Raw genomic sequence first — 17,810 nt, forward strand, 5'->3', positions numbered from 1 at the left:
CCCCGCATTCTCTATAAGCCAAAGACTCCGCCAAATCTATGTTCCTAAGATTTAGCCCATCATGTCTTCGCCGTCATACTGGGGCATGTGTGGTGCGGAAATCCATGAGATATACAAGGGTGAACTCACTAACCCACTTGTCTGCTTTGTCGCTCCGTTGAACATACCGACCATATAAAGTACTGCGTCATCACCCTAAGTATGTTGTCGTCCTCAATAGGGTGAGACATAGTCCCGAGCTCGAGGATGCATCTCAGCCCCGTACGCATTGACAGCACAATCTAACGCCACCAAACCAGTCCTCTTGATGTATTGAGTCGGCCTTCAAACCATGATTTGAACATAATACTATCAAACAACTCAAACGCGTCAAACATGGCCTGGTTGAGACATTCGCAGATAGAGCCCGCGCTCAGCCGTACTGTCTGTAAAGTACACCTTATGGCTTGCAGCACCGGAGCGATTTTATGTCTCATCGCGCTCAGCATAAGGCAAGGTGCTTCTATACGATATGCCGGCATTGAACATAGTAGCATAGTTGGCAGCTTTTAGCAGTCGGTCTCTCATGGGGATGTGCTAGCACCTCGAGTTTAGTAGCTAGGGCTACGTGGTACATCCTGCTCTATCTCAGTGTATATGTCCAAGGTATCCTGGAAGGGTGGTGTTGGTTTTGATAAAGCCCATGTAGTCCAATGTAGCTTTAAATGCAAACCAAACAAACACGTGGCGCAAACCCGAGCCACAAATCCCAGAGGCCCAGAACTCCCCGCAAGGTCTGGGCCCTCCTGGACCTAGAAAGGAGGTTAAATATTTTAATATCAAATTGGAAGGTCTAGACCGTTCATTTCCCCCTGCAGTTCGTCCGCCCTACCCGCCAAAATCGAGGGAATGCGGGTGGTCGCCCATTAAGTGGAGATCCCGCTTCAGATCGACTCTAGCTTAGGTACGGAGTACTCCGTAGTTTGGGTAGCTCTAGGAAAATGGTATATAGTAATCTACCAAGTTCCCTACAAGTGCTGAAGCAATGGTAGGCCAGAAATTAAGTGCCCCCGGAGGGACACGGATAGAATGTGAGAGAGTAATAATAATATGTTTGTAAATATGTACCTGACGAAACAATCTCTCCATAACCTTGGAAATGCATGAACCCACGGTGGATATAGCTGACGCATATAAAGTCGCACACAATTCGCCACCCAATTTAAATCAAACCCAACGCCAGAACCTGTAAAAAGCGGAAGATACCCGCGGCGATTCAAGACGCAAAGAGTAGCAAAATGTACGATTTGAAATTTCGAATCCTCGTTATAGACAAGTGGGAATCGTGAGTCAATGGACAGGCGGAAAGGTGAAATATGGAAAATCAAAGCCAGGATAATTGGCCGGAAGTTGGTTTAGCCAGGTCGGCCAGCTTGCACGGCAAGCATTGGTTGTTGAGTTTGGGAGTACATGCGCTGTCGTTTCGGCATGTTGGGGTTGTCGGTGGCACCGGCCATATCCGAGATTTGACGGCGATGCGGGGGGCGGATAGGAGCGCCCCCAGTTGGGACTCCTACGGGTGGTGCTGGGTATTGGACGCCATTCTGGTCAACAGTGTAGGCGGCTGTCGGAGCAGTAACATATGGCCCTTGAACGGCTGGCATGTTCGGTGGAACAGCTTGCATGTTTTGGAATTGGCCGGGCGATTGCCAATTGTTCATTGACCCAGCGGGCGACTGGCCTGGAGAGCTGTCTTCTTTGATCGACTGGGTTGCTGAATTTTGATTTGCAGCTGCCATGGTCACGGCGGCTGCTGACGGCCGTACTGGCTCCATTCCTGGGTTCTGTGGGGAAATCTTGAGATGATCCAAATGTCTCTCAAGCATATCGAGGAGACTCTTGCGGGTGAACGGTTTCGGAAGAACATCATCCATTCCTAAAAAAAAATTAGTGGAAGACTTGTATTCAATTTGGATGTTTGTCTAACCATGCTGGAAATAGAGCTGAATGTCGTCGCTTCGTATGTTTGAGGTCATGGCGATAATAGGGGTGCGATCAAATTGGCGAATGAGATGGCATGCTGATACACCGTCCAAATTCGGCATGATGATGTCCATTAGAATTAAGTCGTATTTTGAGCCACCCTGGATTTTGTTCACAGCTTCCAAGCCGTCAAACTATGGGATATATTAGCAAACTTATGCTGCTCAATGGAATGAGATCGATAACGTACCGCGGTATCAATAACACACGAGAAAGAGTATAGGAATTTGCCACCAATCTGCCGACAAGTGGCATCGTCCTCAACCAAAAGAATCTGTGGGCTGCGCACCCAACCAGGGTCCACGTTCGTGCTCTTTTTCCGATTGTCGGGGAACTGACGACGAGCATCTGACGTATCCATGTCCGGTTTGGCGGGCATTGGGTATGGAACATTGTTGATATGTTCACTGTACATGGGATCTATGCCGTTCGTGGCGCCCACGGGATAGACTACCTGCTCTAGATCGCCTGCCATCTTGGGATAAACAATTCCTGGGTTTGGCGGGGCAGTTGTCGTGGGACGGAGCGAACCATTTCGCGCATTTGGATCCATAGTGGGAGTTGACACAACGGTCTTTTGAGGATCATTCATCGAATCGACGCCGTTCATATTGAATTGTAGTTCGGCGTTCATATCATTCAGGAGCTTCGAGGCTTGCTGCAGGGGCGATGAGGGTTCATCATCCACTGCACCGACCTGGGAAGGGCTCATTGTTGTTCCAGGCGCTTGGAATGTCACGGCCTTGCTGTCTCGACGCTGGCGCGCATCCACCGAAAGCAAGTAGGTCATCACCTGGTGAATGACATTCTCGTGGTTCAACACCGTCTTCTGCACTCGCATCACTTCCTGTAACATAAGCTGATGATCCACCGTGAGCTGTGCATATCGGTCTGATAGATGTTGGATCTGCTGCTGTTGCGCTACAATCTGCTGGTTCAGAAGATCAATCTGTTGCGTGGGTACGGAATCATCGCTGGGCTGAGTTTGTTTTCGGGGTGCGGGTGCCTTTCGTCGAATGTTGTCGAGGGATTCTTTGCTATTTGCGCGGAACTCTGGGTGTTTAAATTCCCATGCCTGTATGATTTGTGAGCCCCTCCAACCGATCTCCGGGGGAGATGTGCCTACATTCTGCCCATATGGGGACTGGCCATTTTCTTCGTTGTTTTGTCGAACCTTGTGAAAGTCATATTTGTTCAGCTGGCGTACGAAACTGGCAAAGTTGCTATGTTTAAAGTGCTTCGGTAGGATGGTCTTGGTGAATTTCTCGCACTATCGGGATTTGAGTTAGCCAAGCACACAAAGGGACTAAATTGGTTCGGCCACACAAAGCCACGGGCGCATTACCTCCAATACCACAAAGGAATCCCCCTCATCACCCCAGCGTACGATGGATGCATAGGTTGGGTCCTCGAGCATTCTGGAAAGATCAGATAAAAGGCCTAGCCAGGGGAAGTTAGAGCAAGACTCACTTGTACAGCTTGCGTACCTATCCATCTTGTTAGTAAAGATATTGAACCAGGATAGGATTTCACTAACAAAATCGCTGGAGTTCCCAGCGGGGGCGGGATTAGAAGAGGTCTGGCCACCGTCCATGCTGGGCTAGACGGGTCGCGACCGGTCGAACAAGCAGTCTGGTTTTGTCCCAACACAGATAAACTCGATTGTAAATATAACGGGACTATTCACAGATAAGAAAAGACGGGAGAAAGCCAGACCTTTTTTTTCCTTCGGAGGGTGGAAAGAGAGAGAAAAAAATGAACGGGGGTACGGTCAGTTACTGGGTTTAGCGGTAGAGCCAAGTACCAAAGTTACTGTGGAGGTACTGACTGGTACATGAGATGGACTTCCAGTATTCCAGGCTTGGTTATTTCGGATTTCGATTATTTTACCTAGAAATACCTTCGATTTCTTTTGCTATTTTGGATTTTAACTGACATTTCTTCATGTAAGGAGGTCGATCTCTGAATATCTTAGGGAAATCAGGGACGAGGGGCAAAAATTCCAGTATGTCACACACCCAGACCTAAATGTACTAGGTATTGTCTATGTACATCTTCTTAAAAAAAAAAACTTCATACTCAGATCTCATTCGTTCAGAGACTAGATGCACACGGAATCGTGTCAGTGCGCACAAGATGGAGGGGGGCACGCATTCCCCCAATGACCTGATGAAAATGGTGAGACATTGAATTAGCGTACCTAGGTAGACACCTGGATTCAGAGATATCAAGAGTCTCGGTGACAGGGGTAAGGCTCCACCAAAAACGCTCGTTAATCTGATTTTTTTTTCCCTCTATGGATTAAGTGATCAGCCCTGCTATTCTCCCTCTGTCTAATGTGTTCCGAGTGTTGGTTGAACAGGTTTGATTCATGAACCTATCTGATCGAAGAGAACCACTTACCCACTTTAACCGAGAGCGGATATTAATATAAAAGATCATTTCTATGGCTTGAAGATATTTCATGATTCAAAAACTACCTCAAGACTCAAGTTCTCACTAAATACTAATCTACAGCCCTTTGCAACATGGTTCATTGACAAAGTAGAAGCCAAAGTTCAATATAGTTCAGGTTGCGATTAAAGAACAATATCCCACCGTAGCACATCGTCGTCATAGTAAAAGCACAGAATCACGGATATCACATGAGCTCCACCAGTCAATTCAATTGTTCTTCGTGCAGTTATGCTGGCGCCGAACTCCATGTTGAACTAGAAGATGACTGCATCCTTCAGCAGGGGTTTGATGATCCACCGTGTGACGGTGCAAGGATCCACTGCGTCATGGAGGCATAGGATGTGACTTCATATCATCCGATTCGAAGGCGGCTGGTTCGCCCTGTTCTTAAAAGAGAGCGCTTATTAAAGAGTGACAGCTCATACTGTTTCGCGGTACCTGCGGTATAGCCTCCGCAGGTCGCACTTGAGGTATCCACAAGTCGAGAGTTTCTTGCTAATATGCCAAAATGAGAAAAAGCATAGAAGGATGTAAACATATGAAAGCAAAAGGCATGAATATAAGATAGAAGTAAATAGTAAGAGGTGTAAACAGAGTTCCTGAAAATGATGCACGGCCATGACGAAATCTCTCAGGTTTCCCCAACATACCGCCCCCTCCCCATTGTTTTACAACGTACACTTCTTAATCACTTTCATTCCTTCGCAATTGATCAATCCACTCATCAATTCAATTCACACCATGTTCGCCCGCCGTATCGCATCCAACATCCCCCGCGTTCGCGCGCAAGCTTCTCTCTTCCATAGCACCGCGCCCGCGTTCGTGCAAAAGGGCGACGCCATCCCCAACCTGGACGTTCTGGTCGAGAACTCCCCCGGTAACAAGGTCAATTTGGCCAAGGAGATCAAGAACAAGGCTGTTATCATTGGTACCCCCGCTGCCTTCAGTACGTGAACCCCAGCCTACTTTGGTAGGAAACAAAAACTGCTGTTTGGGGCTGACATTCTTCAAGGCCCTGCATGCTCAAGCACCCATGTTCCTGGCTTCATCAACCACCCCAAGCTCAAGGAGGCTGGCCAGGCTTTTGTTATCTCCGTCAATGACCCCTTCGTGTAAGTTAGAATATCGAATTGCAGAGTGAAAGCTTTACTGGAACGTTTGTTGACGAAGCTATCATACAGGACCAAGGCTTGGGCTGATTCCCTTGACCCCTCCGGCAAGAGCGGTGTAAGTATCTTCTTTTGCTTTGTTTTTGTTGAATTTCAGTCCTAGCAACAGAACTGAATTCTTTTTTTTTTAAACAGATTCGCTTCCTCGGTGACCCCTCCGGAAAGTTCACCGAAGCGCTCGACCTCAGCTTCGATAGCGCTGCTATCTTTGGCAACAACCGCAGCAAGCGCTATGTTCTGCTTGTCGAAGATGGAAAGGTTAAGGAAGCTTTCGTCGAGCCTGATAACACCGGTCTGAACGGTATGTCTCTTTCCTGTCGAGTATATCGTTCTATGCTAACATCACTTGAAAGTTTCCGCTGCCGAGAAGGTGCTCGGTTAAAGTCATCTCTAGATAGATCTACAAAACTCCTTGCAAATACTAGAAGAATATATCGCAGGCCCAAGGCACAGATTTTATTTTTGGTCCCTGCTGCACGGTACTTCGTAGCGCAGGAATTTAATGTACAATTATTCCATCCTTTCCAACCCGGCCAACGCCTGATAAATCGATGCCAGAATTAAATGGGCAAGCATATAGTTGAATCAATCAAGCAATATTAGGAATCAATGGCCGATCCTTCGTTCCTGAAACCAAGTCTGAGGCCCAACATTTGGTCTGGTGCAATTTCTTCCAAATGTCCCTCTAGGAGAGGCTATGATTCACCATTTCCCCGCCTCTTGAAGTTTTGAATTACTGTTGGAGAGCCTGCCACTGCTCGGGGGTATAGCACTTGGGTGTCCAAGCATGAATAGCAGCGATCTCGGCCTTGAGTGCGGAGTTGACGAGTCGGTGTCGCGCAAGCATAGTCTTGCTCTCGAATTGAGGGGAAACAATCACAGCCTGGAATGCCTGTCCACAGCCGCCTATAGTAGAAAGAAAGATAGAACGTCAGCGATAGATCAACGAGGGGGAAAAAAGAGAATATTTCGACGTCATAGTGCCATTCCCATTCCCATTTTCAATTTAATCAGTATAAATCTGCATACCGGAAAGATCCTCAACCTCCACATGCTGTGCCTGCAGCACTTCGGTCAACTTATTCTTCAGCGAGTCTGCGGTGATGCCAGATGTGTCGGCCATAGCAGCGTTGATGGCGGCGTGGGAGCGCGCGGTGAGGGAAAACGAGGCCCGCTGGATGTGATTGTGAGGGCGGAGGAGATAGCGGCAGCTTCTGCTCAGGACGGTCAAGGAGGAGGTGCGGGAGAACATCAAGTATAGCTTAAAAGGGGAGGGAGAGAAGACAAGAGAAGATAAAGTACCAACCCGAGGTTATCGCGAAGTATGGGAGTTTGCCTCTATTACAAATTCAGAGCCTCCGGTCGGCTGTGGCTGGTGAGTGCACGTGTGTGTGTGGCTCATTCTCATTTTCCGTCTGTTGCACTTCTGTCTTCAACGAATTGACATCTCTATATGAATTTTCTGCGCGCTGCTACACGTCGATACTCTGCCATGTCTATGCCAATGAGAAATTCAGAATGCTCGCCATTCACCAATTGCGTGGTGAGCGCTATGAGAAAGCTGTAATTCATCCCCCACTCGATCCCAGAGCTCCCCGCACTGTATGGAGCTTCGTTTAACCTCTTATATGCAGATACCCGGAGGCGTTGGCAGACAAGAGCTTTGATAATACAGGATGTAAGCTCATCTTTGCTCGAAGTATTGGCTGATCAGCTTTTGCAATCTACTAACCTCGCTCAATTGTAGTGCTCCTAGAAGCTCCTATCGACCAAACTCCTTTCGACAAATCCCGGATACAGAACAACTCGGTCCTCCTTGCTATTGACCTCACTACAGCCGTTGCCGATGAAGCCATTAAAAATCGCGACTCCGTTATTGTCGCATACCGTAAGTCGCATCCCAAGGAATTAGCATACATGCGATCAGACACCTCGTGGAGTTCATCAACAAATCTCTTCAATTGGGCCCCAAGACCTAACAGATATCATCCATACAGACCCAATCATTTTCCGGGGCCTGAAATCTCTTACCTTCGCCGACTCCCAACAACGATCCCTACTTCGCCTAGCACAGCATGGAATCAGCGTCTACTCCCCGCACACAGCAGTCGACACCGTCCCCGGCGGCATGGCCGACTGGCTCTGCGACGTAGTGACTGGAAACTTCAGTCCCGCCAAGCAAACCCCCAAAGCCACCATCGAGCCCTGCAGCTCAAGCATGTACTCCGCCCCAACCTACCCAGAATCTCCTATCCCCGCCGTGCAAGCCCCCTCCTCGCAAGGACCGCCGCACACCAGGTCCACAATCCATCCATCCCCGCCAGCTTCAATCCCAGAAGGTTTCGAGTCAGCCGGTGCAGGCCGTCTGGTAACCTTCACCGAGGAACAGCCGCTCACTACCCTGATCGATAACATCGCTTGTGGAATCGGCCTGCCCGGCGGTATCCCCATTGCCATCCCGCAAGGCCAGTCTGTTGACGATATCTCCATCCGTACGGTGGGTATGTGTCCCGGCTCGGGCTCTGGTGTGCTCCTCAAGGGTGATGGCGAGCTCCCTGATCTCCTCCTGACCGGTGAAATGAGTCACCATGAGGCTTTGGCTGCCACGGAGCGTGGGTCTGTTGTCATTTCGCTCTCGCACACTAACTCAGAGCGTGGGTATCTGCGTTCAGTGATGCAGCCCAAATTGCTTGCTGAGGTTACGGAGCAGTGGGGTAAGGCTTTCTTGGATTCTTCGAAGGCTATTGATGATCTAAGTAAGTTTGGTGGGATTCCACCACCAGCGACTGCATACCGAATTCGGGACCTTTTTAAGGATCAAGGCGTTGCCTCCGTTTCTGTTAGTGAGGCTGATCGTGATCCCTATGGCATTATGATTTGGCGTGGTAACTAGCTTTGCTCTTCTATGTTGCCTTGGCTTTACGCTTGGCGTCTAACAATATAAGAAGCAAAGTACAGAATATAGTCACAATTCGACATCATGAGACCTTTGTGATCACACACATCAAAGTATTCCAGCTGATACCCAATCAACTTGACTAGACTTGTAACCACACTTGGACTATAGCTATGCAGCATGAGGGAGTCTGATAAGATGTCAAGAAAGTTGTTTGAAATGAGAAGGATATCCTAATAGCAGACAATGAAAGAAACAAAAGAAAGTGTCTTGAGATAATACAAGACAAGATGAAGGACCCAGGTCAAACCTCAAAGGAATATAGGCTATCGAAAACATGAAGAAAAAGAAAGCTTGATTTTTTAGCCTCCCCTTCACGGCTTCAAAAAAAAACCCACGGTTCATAGATGTAGGAAGATTGTGGCGAGTATCGTGGAGCGATAGGGATAGAATCGAAGAAGAACAATGAGACCGGGTAAAAACCAGACGACCAAGCCCCCGAATGACTAAACGAGAAAAAAAAAGGAAAAAATAATGAGATAGATGGTATCCGCGTGAGTGGCCTTAGCGAAATCAGGAATGGATCAATAAAGAAGAGCCTCACGAAACAGTGACTACAGATCAATCAGGCTACCACCGCGCTGTTGCTGTTGCTGACCTCCCCAAGGGTTGCTGTTGGTAGGCTGTTGTTGCTGCTGTTGCACATAGCCGGTCTGCTGCGGCATGCCTGTGAATTGTTGGCTGAAGAATGGGTTTCCGGTGGGAGCAGCGTGTAGGCGGTCCAATCCTTGACCAGCAGAATTGACAAATGTGCCAGGCGCTGTGTGCTGTGCGGGGATTCGGAGGTCTCCAACATTGCCAAAGGTATCCTGACCTTCTCCTGACCCGAGAAGGGCGTTGAGACGAGCATGGTGAGGGTCATGTGGCGGGGTACTCTTTGGTGGCTGTGGGGCTTGGAAGCCGGAGATGGGGTTGGGCTGAGTGGGTTGGGCGAACAGCGAGCTTTGGCCATACTGCGCATTGTTCTGGGCAAACTGATTCGTTGCACGGTCCTCCGACAAGGAATTAAGTGTTGGTGGCCCTGTCTGCGCAGGTTTGTTGAACTGTGTTTGAGTACGCTGAGCGAAGGGGTTGTTGGATCCTGTCGGCATGGGCTTGAGGGCATCAGCAGGCTGCAGATGCTGCTGGGCCTGGTTTCCGGCCCATGGGTTGTTGCTCCCTGCGTTTTGATAGTTCTCCTGGGGCTGTTGCTGCTGTTGCTGTTGCTGCGAGAACATATCCCCTCCATAAGGGTTGTTGGGGTTGAATGCGGTGTGCTGGGGTTGGAGGGTAGCCTGCGGTTGCAGAAGGTTATTCTGCTGCTGGCCGTAAGGGTTCTGATCAAAGGCCGAAGGCTGCGCCTGATAGCCATTGGCATAAGGGTTACTCATGCCGGTAGGCTGGTTCTGGAATCCTGTCGGCTGCGCATACTGGTTGTTTAGGTAACCAGTTGTCATGGGCTGCTGCGCATTGATCGGGTTGCCAAACCAGTCCACGGCGCCTTGCTGTTGATAGCCCTGGTTGTAGCCGGTTGGCTGGACTTGAGCTGGAGTGTCGTCGAAGAGAGACTGGGCGTTGCTCTCTTCCAATTCGCGTTTTCGGAGTTCCTCTTCTTCCCTGCTAAGCTTGAGGGCCTTGGCAAGATCCTCGTCGTCCTGGGTTGCCATTGTCTCCTTAGCCCGGCGCTTACGCTCATCCTCGGCTTCTGCCTTGCTAGCTTCAATGGCTAAGCGGTATTCAGTGTCGGAATCCTCATCCCCGTTGCGTCGGCGTCGGTCTCTGCGCGGTGGTTCCACGGGGGAGTTTCCGTAGCCTTCATCGAGTCCGCTCACGCGAGTCTTCCACAGTTTGCGATCTGAGCGTTCACTGCGCAAACGGTCTTCATCCAGTACCAATGCAGTCAATTCCTTTGCTGCCACCCGAACTACAGAACAACCTGTCAATTTTGCAACCCTCCCGATTTTCAAAGAACAACTTACCATTTTGGCCAACATCCCGTCCTTCCTCGTCCACATATGTGAACTCGCGCAATGTCTTGATAATATAGACGTTTTTGCGGGCCCATGTTACCACCAGCTCCGAGCCTTCGTGGAGACAGTAATCCAAAACTTTCAGTGACTTCAGCACGTGGCGCCAGTTCTTGCCCTTATCATTAAGTCGCTTGTCAAGCATGTCCATGATTTCGTAGAATTCGTTCGGACTATTGTGCCAATGGCGTTAGCGGCGCCCACACGGTAAATCGTAGCCTCAACTTACCTCCCGAAAGTCATGGCGGCTATCTCGGACATTTCGGTGCCCGTAGGGCCCCAAGGGTCATTACTGGTGGCTTAAAAAGTAAGTCAGCAACTTTCTTACAATCTATGCGGGGCGCATGGGCACAATGCAGCAAGCAACCCCCGGGAAAAGACAGGGGCAGTGAGCCAGGGCAGCAGAAGTTCTGCCACGGCTCGATAATCGCCTAAGAGGTCGACGTGGTGGAATCGGCTCGTACCATTTCGGACCTTGACCTGCACTGAGGAATATCCTTTTGTGACGTTCTTCACGCTCCGCACGACTTTGGACATGATGGCGGTGATGCGACGGTCGTAGTTTTAATGTGAATGGATCGTAATCGTCGGAAATCGATGCGGAGGATTAATGCAGAAGAGTATTAGACTGCCAAGCACACACAGCCCTCTTTCTCCGTGTCGCGGCCCAAGATGGGTGTCAAGTCACTCCTGCTCGGAAATGGACAGGTTGGCAAGTCTGTCTAAAGGGGTGGGTGGATTAGGCTTTAGAATGCCTGGAAAGGAAATATTGGCAAACAGTAGTCAACAATCAACGGTTGAAAGGTGAAAAGTGAAAGAGAGGAGAGGGGATGGCTCGAACGGGGGGAATGAGAGAGGGCTTGGCAGTGACGAAGCAGTTGGAACCAAACTGTTATACTGGCACTGTTTAAGATCTGCACTTGGAAACTTCTTGGACTTGAATTTTCATTCTGTTGATCGCAGCAATCTACTCCTAGCTCACTTTGACAGTCTAATCTGTATCGTGGATGTCCAAGCACCGTTACGCCCTCGTGGCCGGAGGTCCGGTCTAATTACCGTGAGCTTACCCTTTCTCCTTTTTCTCCTTTTCTCCCCCCTATGTATAGCCTAGACTAGAACAGGCAATTCACTATTTGAATTCTACATGGTTTTTATTTGACCTCAAAAGCAAAGAAAATTCTCATTGTCGGGTATCGAGAATCCGGATTGAAATAACAATGGCATGTTTCCCGCCACATCTGGCGGCTTTGGGCCGCGTAATAAACTTGGTCATGGTCAGGCAACAGTCAATTGGTCTGTATGGAAATTTATACAGATACTACCTCGGTAGTATATAATCCATATTGTTCATATCATATTGAAGTCTCACAGTGCTAGCTCTTGGAAGAACCAGGCTACGTCATTTACTCTTCTAGAATGCAATGACACTCTTGGCGCTCCGATCGTAGGTCCACATTGGCGTTGATATCGAAGATTTGTACACATTTTTCTCACAATTCGTTTCGAATTTGTCTCTAATATAATCTATGTGCCCCTAGAAATAATTCCATTTTTGAATTAGATGTTAACTGAGCGATGCTCAATGCTTCATATGTGCAAACGACGAGACAATGATCCCTGGACCACAAGAGCCAGGTCATACGTACTATCTATATCAGGATTGAGCACCACCAAATAATGTCTCGGAATAATCAGTCTACAGTCTTTTCCTTGGACAATCTATGTCGTATCCAAGGACGGTTTATATCTTTAGCGTTAATGTCGATAATACTCTGGGAAACCACCTCGGAAGCTTGGAATATGTTGTGTAATTCTGAAAATATATATGTATACATACATCGGACGAACAACATTGAGAATGGGATAAATTGATTCCGTGGATGACTAGTACTATGATGGCCCAAACCAAATTCCTAGCTATGTATAACTTGACCCCGAGAGCCTGCAGGAGAACTGGATCAGGGACCCAATACCTACGCTGTCTGATGTGGACATGGGTGGCCAAGAAAGAGGTTGAGAGCGCAGAAAGAAGAAGAAGAAGAAGAAGAGGAGGAGGAGGAGGCAGAGAGAGAGAGAAGGGGGGGTTTATACCCAAGGCCCACGCACCTTCCTTGATCATACCGCCACATCGCTCTTTCCGATTCTGCGTAACAGTGGTTTACATCAAATCTCTCAAGGGGGCTCAAAGCGTCGTGATTGTGTGGTTCGAACTACTGTCAGTACATCCATGGTGGATAGATATAGGTATGTTTGGCCAGATAGAGATATCCATTATTGTAGAAACGAAACCCTGGAAGTTTCCTAATCCATTATCAAGAATCTCAAGCAATCCCATCAGACAGGGCATCAGCAATACTTCCGATAAACCCTTTATTCTGCATCCCAGCCACCCATTCAGCGGGAATAGAGGCAAATCCATAGAAGGAACCCGCAAGACCTCCATAAACAGCCCCTGCAGTATCCGAGTCACCACCCAGATTGACAACTGCCAACGCTCCATCTTTCCAGGTGTCATACTTGAAGAATGCCCACATGGCACATTCAAGTGTATCAACAACCCATCCACTACTAGTCATATCACTAGGTGCCTTGGCTTTCCAGTCGCTGATTGTTCTGTATCTGTACAGTGACATGCGTTCCGTCAATTCGGGGTGAGTAAATGGGAACACAGAGAGCGCATGGAAGAGCTGCTTCTTTGTTTGTCCTGGACCAAAGTCAGTGGGAAATCCCACAAAAAGAAAACCGAATTAACCAACCATTCATAATCCTACACACCAGATCCGTATACGCTTCACAGGCTTCCACACATGAGAGCGAAGGATGCGTGATTTGACTATGTTTCCTGGCGACTTCCCGAGCCAACGTAGAATCATACCAGTAAGCAACTCCAATCGGGACAATCCTCATCAAGCTCCCATTCCCAGAGTACTCCTTGTAGTTCAATCTATCAATGACCATCACCTGGGCAAGCTCGAAATTTCCTTTTTCCATGCCATATTTGATCCATTGCGTCAAGGAGATGCGTGTAGAGCGTCCGACATCCCAGGAGTGATTGACAGTGCTAAAATGGCCTTGGGTAAGCCATTCAACAAAGTATTGAATGGACAACATATGGTTGTATTGCATGTCGGACTTGGAGAAGGAGCATGCCAAGGCTAGGGTCATAGACCCGTCGTCGGAGTAAGATCTTATTCATCTTAGTCACAGGCAATCCGCATACATGACTGTGATGGAAACTCACCCAGCTGGTTGATCGAAGGGCGCAACATATCTCAAGGTTGTGATTGGCTCGAATGTTCCTGCGTCGCGGAATTGAACGGGGCCACCGAGTGCGTCAGCTACGCAAACGCCCCAGATAGCGCCTTTGGCACGAGATTTCAGTGATAGAGACATGTTGTGCTGATGATTTTGTTTTATCTTTCGAAGTGATTTCGTCTGATTTAATGGAAAAGACGTCGGAAGTGACACAAAGACGAAAGGACCTTGAACGATCAGAAAGCTTGAAATAGTGAGTAAGATGCCAAGGTTGAGTCACCAGTGACATATAGAAACTTAAATGCGACATGCTAGTGCAAATGGTCAGCCTTGGGACAAATTGGGACGAATTTTATGGACTAAGCCTCACCTCGAGTTCACAGCCCCCCTCAAGTCTTGAGGCTCAGCTATTGCCTGAATAACTCAATCTGCCAAGTCTGTGGCTGATTATTCCAGGAGAGGCACGAAGAATTGTTCATGTCTTTAGATGAATAGAGTGCTCATAAGTGTGATCCAGTGATGTGATAGCTTATGCCCGAGATATTTAATTTCCTATCAACCTACTTATGGCGAGGCCAGACAACATCTTTCACAGGCTGTGCATTAGTCTCCTTCGCCAAATCTTCTACAGTTTTCCACTTCCACAACCGCTGGCCAGGGTTCACAAGATCATTATCGTCCCCAAGATAAGCAGGAGTATGAGCAATGCCCCCATCACCCATCAAGAACCACAAATAGGCAGCAGGACGCCATGACGGCTTGGCAATGGTCTCTGCCTTATATTCCTCATACGGGAGGCAGTCAATCTTGATGTGTCCCGCACCAGCGGACTCCATAATCCCCGCAATCTCCGCAATCGAGCGCGAATCTCCGCCAACATGCACAACCTCAGGAATCTTCTCGGTCGGCATAGTCGCTAGCGAAGCAACCGTTCTACCGACATCGTCAAGCGAGGTAAAAGAAACTGGCGTGCGGAACGACCCAACACTAGTATACTGCCCGTTCTGAGTGTCGAGACCAAACCACGGCCCGATACTATCTTCGAGAATCAGGCCACAGAATATGCGGCAGATTTTGATGTGCGCATTGACCGACTGCACATGTACAACGTGCTTCTTCTTTTCGTCCCACTCCAGGTGGGCGAAGTCGTGGCCGCAGTGGTCGACACCGAATTCGGAGGGGAAGTAGACTCGGATGTCGGTTCGAGGGAGGGTGGCTGCGATCTTTGTTTTGAAGTCGTGTCCTGAGGGTCCGACTGTATTTACGAGAATTTGTATACCTTGTAGGGCTTCTTCGAGATTGTGCTCATTGTAGCGGCGGGTTGTAAGTTTCACGCCGGGTTGGGAGGAGGAGGGTTGGAAGAGACATGATTCGTTTCTTGAGAGGAGGATGATCTCGGAGAATTTGTCCTGGAAGGTGGAGGAGAGGAAGGCTGCTGTGACGTGTTTGCCTAGATGCCCGGTGGCTCCGGCGATGGCGACGACTGGCCGTGTTATGGATGCCATCTATGCGATTGCCCAAAGAAATTATCCGGAATAAAAGGGCGAGAGAAGAGTTAGGGCATGTATCAGCTTTATATGTGTATAATGCTGTACCCTACTTCGCCATATCGACTATCGTCTTTTGCGTCACTGACCAAACAACCATTCCGAGCTTCGGACCAACAGCCCTATATGGCCCAGAGTGCTTTTATGTACACAACAGGGACTCGGCCCTTCGCTTCCCAGCAATGCAGAGGGCCAAAGGGGGTGTTGTACGAAAGTGAATGACCGAGTAGTGTCCAATCAGATCAAATAAGATATTCATCTTCTGTGTCTACAACATAGATGCTGTGCAGCGTAGAAGTATTTGCATCCACGACCCAGGCTGGATCCAACTTCCATAAAAAGAGTGCAACACAGTGGAAACCAGTCTATTATCAAAATGGACATAAAATGTGCTTTATTTTTCAAGTGAGAATTTCTCACTATACCATAAAAATCCGAAATCTCCAGAACTGATCAGTTCTGGCAGAGAATGCTCTTCGCCCCCCCCGCATCAAAACACCAAACCCCATTGTGTAACCCGGGGACCGATGCTTCTGCTTAAAAAAAAAACCGTAACACTAATTTGTGGGTGCTTTTATCCCAGAATGCAAGTCCATTACTTCTCCATACTGAGGTATTTTTCCTCGGCACCCTTGATGCACGCAATGTTGGCCCCGAGCTTGTTGATCGTCTCAATATACTCATCATAGGGGTCCGAGTCGAAGACAATACCACCACCAGCCTGAAGGTACGCGACGCCGTCCTTCACCATCATGGTGCGCAGCGCAATGCAGGTGTCCATCGCACCGGGCATCTCGGCCGAGCCATCTGCGTTGGCGCTATTATATCCGAAGTATCCTACAGCGCCAGCGTAGACACCTCGTTTTTCACCCTCGAGCTCAGCGATGAGCTGCATGGCACGAACCTTGGGTGCACCAGAAACTGTGCCAGCAGGGAAGATGGACCGGAATGCATCGAAGCGGGTCATACCTGGCCGCAACTCTCCCGAGACTTGGGAGACCAGGTGTTGGACGTGTGAGAACTTCTCCACAACCATCAGTCGGTCGACCTGTGTTGTAGTGGGATCGCAGACCCGGTTCACGTCGTTGCGGGCAAGATCGACCAACATGACGTGCTCGGCGCGGTCCTTGAGACTGCCGCGGAGCTCCTCGGCGAGAGCGGCATCCTCCTCCGGCGTCTTGCCGCGCTTCACTGTGCCTGCAATAGGGTGGCTGATGATACGCCCTCGCTCTTCCTTTACCAGGAGCTCGGGGCTGGCTCCGACAAGCTGGAAGTCTTGGCAGTCGATATAGAACAGATAAGGAGAGGGGTTGACCGTGCGAAGGTGGCGGAAGAGGTTGTATGGGTGGAGAGAGGTGGGTCGTGATAGCCGCTGTGATGGCACAGTCTGGAAAATATCGCCCTTGGCAATGTGCTGCTTCAATCGCTTGACATGACCTTCATACCCCTCTTGTCCGATGTTGGATGTATACTCCTGGTTTGGAATGATGGGACCCTGGGGTGGAAGTGGTGTGCGGTCTTGGAGTAGCGTATCGATCGTCTTCTGTATGATGGACTGGCCCTTGAGGTATGAGGCCTCAATATCGGCATCCGCCGAAGGAATGGGAACGTAGGTGATGACCTTGACGACTTGGAAGAAATGATCGAATGCAATGATGGTGTCATAAAGCATAAAGAATGACTCGGGCACTCCAAGGACGTCCTTCATCGGCCGTGCAGTCTTGGGCTCAAAGTATCTAACACAGTCATATCCAACATATCCGATCGCTCCGGCGGTCAACGGCGGGAGGACCAATCCAGGTACTGTCGCAACGCGGAATTGACATAGCTCAGCCTCGAGATATGGGAGGGGATCCGCTGCTGGGCCATGGCCCTCGCCGGTCTTGATAACCTTTCTGGGGTCTATATAGGAGGACGGAGTAAGCAATGGAACCAGACCAAAGACTCCCGGTATCACCCACCTGCGCCAACAAAGCTGTATCGTCCAATAGTTTCTGTAGTAGCAGCACTCTCATACAAAAATGACAACCGCGAGCTATTCCTGCGAGTCAGCGATCTTGTCCATTATTCCATGCCCAGCGTTATCGCCAATGTTGAGAAGAACCCAATGACTCACTTCTCTGCAATCTTCAAGTATGCCAATGTTGGCGTTAAAAGATCGGCAGGGATCGACGCCGTAACAGGAAGTAGGTTGGGAGGGAATTCGGAGTTCCTCGACTTTGAGATCACTTCTCGCGCCGTCTCAAGGGACGGGATACTGGCGACCTGAGTCATTGGTCAATGAGGGTAAACAAAATTCCAAGGGGGTTGTTGGAGAGTAGAGGAGAACAGTAACAAGACAGGGGCTTACTTACAGGAGTTGCCATTTTGTTGTAAGTGGCTGATATTGACGATGCTA

General features: G+C 49.0%; 8 protein-coding genes across 8 annotated transcripts; 2 read left to right on the forward strand and 6 right to left on the reverse strand.

The window, feature by feature from the left end:
* Positions 1-1,394: 1,394 nt before the first annotated feature.
* skn7 (uncharacterized protein) lies at positions 1,395-3,616 on the reverse strand (the record flags this gene model as incomplete). Its single annotated transcript, XM_056673550.1, has 6 exons — positions 1,395-1,915; positions 1,967-2,156; positions 2,213-3,292; positions 3,368-3,440; positions 3,493-3,509; positions 3,560-3,616. The coding sequence occupies 6 exons, from the start codon at positions 3,614-3,616 to the stop codon at positions 1,395-1,397; spliced, it is 1,938 nt and encodes a 645-aa protein (XP_056534075.1).
* A 1,604-nt stretch (positions 3,617-5,220) lies between these two features.
* On the forward strand, positions 5,221-6,030 carry N7500_002405 (peroxiredoxin family protein; the record flags this gene model as incomplete). The annotated part of the gene is made up of 5 exons (XM_056673551.1): positions 5,221-5,425; positions 5,492-5,591; positions 5,661-5,706; positions 5,784-5,949; positions 6,002-6,030. 5 exons carry the CDS (start codon positions 5,221-5,223, stop codon positions 6,028-6,030), a joined length of 546 nt encoding a protein of 181 aa, XP_056534076.1.
* A 351-nt stretch (positions 6,031-6,381) lies between these two features.
* Positions 6,382-6,900, reverse strand: N7500_002406 (uncharacterized protein; the record flags this gene model as incomplete). The annotated part of the gene is made up of 2 exons (XM_056673552.1): positions 6,382-6,554; positions 6,678-6,900. 2 exons carry the CDS (start codon positions 6,898-6,900, stop codon positions 6,382-6,384), a joined length of 396 nt encoding a protein of 131 aa, XP_056534077.1.
* Positions 6,901-7,166: 266 nt separating this feature from the next.
* N7500_002407 (Nif3-like dinuclear metal center hexameric protein) lies at positions 7,167-8,541 on the forward strand (the record flags this gene model as incomplete). The annotated part of the gene is made up of 3 exons (XM_056673553.1): positions 7,167-7,191; positions 7,396-7,536; positions 7,646-8,541. The coding sequence occupies 3 exons, from the start codon at positions 7,167-7,169 to the stop codon at positions 8,539-8,541; spliced, it is 1,062 nt and encodes a 353-aa protein (XP_056534078.1).
* Positions 8,542-9,158: 617 nt separating this feature from the next.
* Positions 9,159-11,147, reverse strand: N7500_002408 (epsin; the record flags this gene model as incomplete). The annotated part of the gene is made up of 4 exons (XM_056673554.1): positions 9,159-10,507; positions 10,563-10,783; positions 10,840-10,909; positions 11,075-11,147. 4 exons carry the CDS (start codon positions 11,145-11,147, stop codon positions 9,159-9,161), a joined length of 1,713 nt encoding a protein of 570 aa, XP_056534079.1.
* Positions 11,148-12,931: 1,784 nt separating this feature from the next.
* Positions 12,932-14,003, reverse strand: N7500_002409 (ADP-ribosylglycohydrolase family protein; the record flags this gene model as incomplete). The annotated part of the gene is made up of 3 exons (XM_056673555.1): positions 12,932-13,314; positions 13,367-13,797; positions 13,852-14,003. The coding sequence occupies 3 exons, from the start codon at positions 14,001-14,003 to the stop codon at positions 12,932-12,934; spliced, it is 966 nt and encodes a 321-aa protein (XP_056534080.1).
* A 422-nt stretch (positions 14,004-14,425) lies between these two features.
* Positions 14,426-15,370, reverse strand: N7500_002410 (isoflavone reductase family protein; the record flags this gene model as incomplete). The annotated part of the gene is made up of 1 exon (XM_056673556.1): positions 14,426-15,370. One exon carries the CDS (start codon positions 15,368-15,370, stop codon positions 14,426-14,428), a length of 945 nt encoding a protein of 314 aa, XP_056534081.1.
* A 637-nt stretch (positions 15,371-16,007) lies between these two features.
* Positions 16,008-17,778, reverse strand: trpE (anthranilate synthase TRP2; the record flags this gene model as incomplete). The annotated part of the gene is made up of 4 exons (XM_056673557.1): positions 16,008-17,314; positions 17,374-17,447; positions 17,529-17,677; positions 17,767-17,778. The coding sequence occupies 4 exons, from the start codon at positions 17,776-17,778 to the stop codon at positions 16,008-16,010; spliced, it is 1,542 nt and encodes a 513-aa protein (XP_056534082.1).
* Between the last annotated feature and the right edge of the window lie 32 nt (positions 17,779-17,810).

The sequence above is a fragment of the Penicillium coprophilum genome, assembly GCF_028826855.1.
Source record: "Penicillium coprophilum strain IBT 35676 chromosome Unknown utg000002l_segment0_segment1, whole genome shotgun sequence".
Taxonomy (NCBI): domain Eukaryota; kingdom Fungi; phylum Ascomycota; class Eurotiomycetes; order Eurotiales; family Aspergillaceae; genus Penicillium; species Penicillium coprophilum.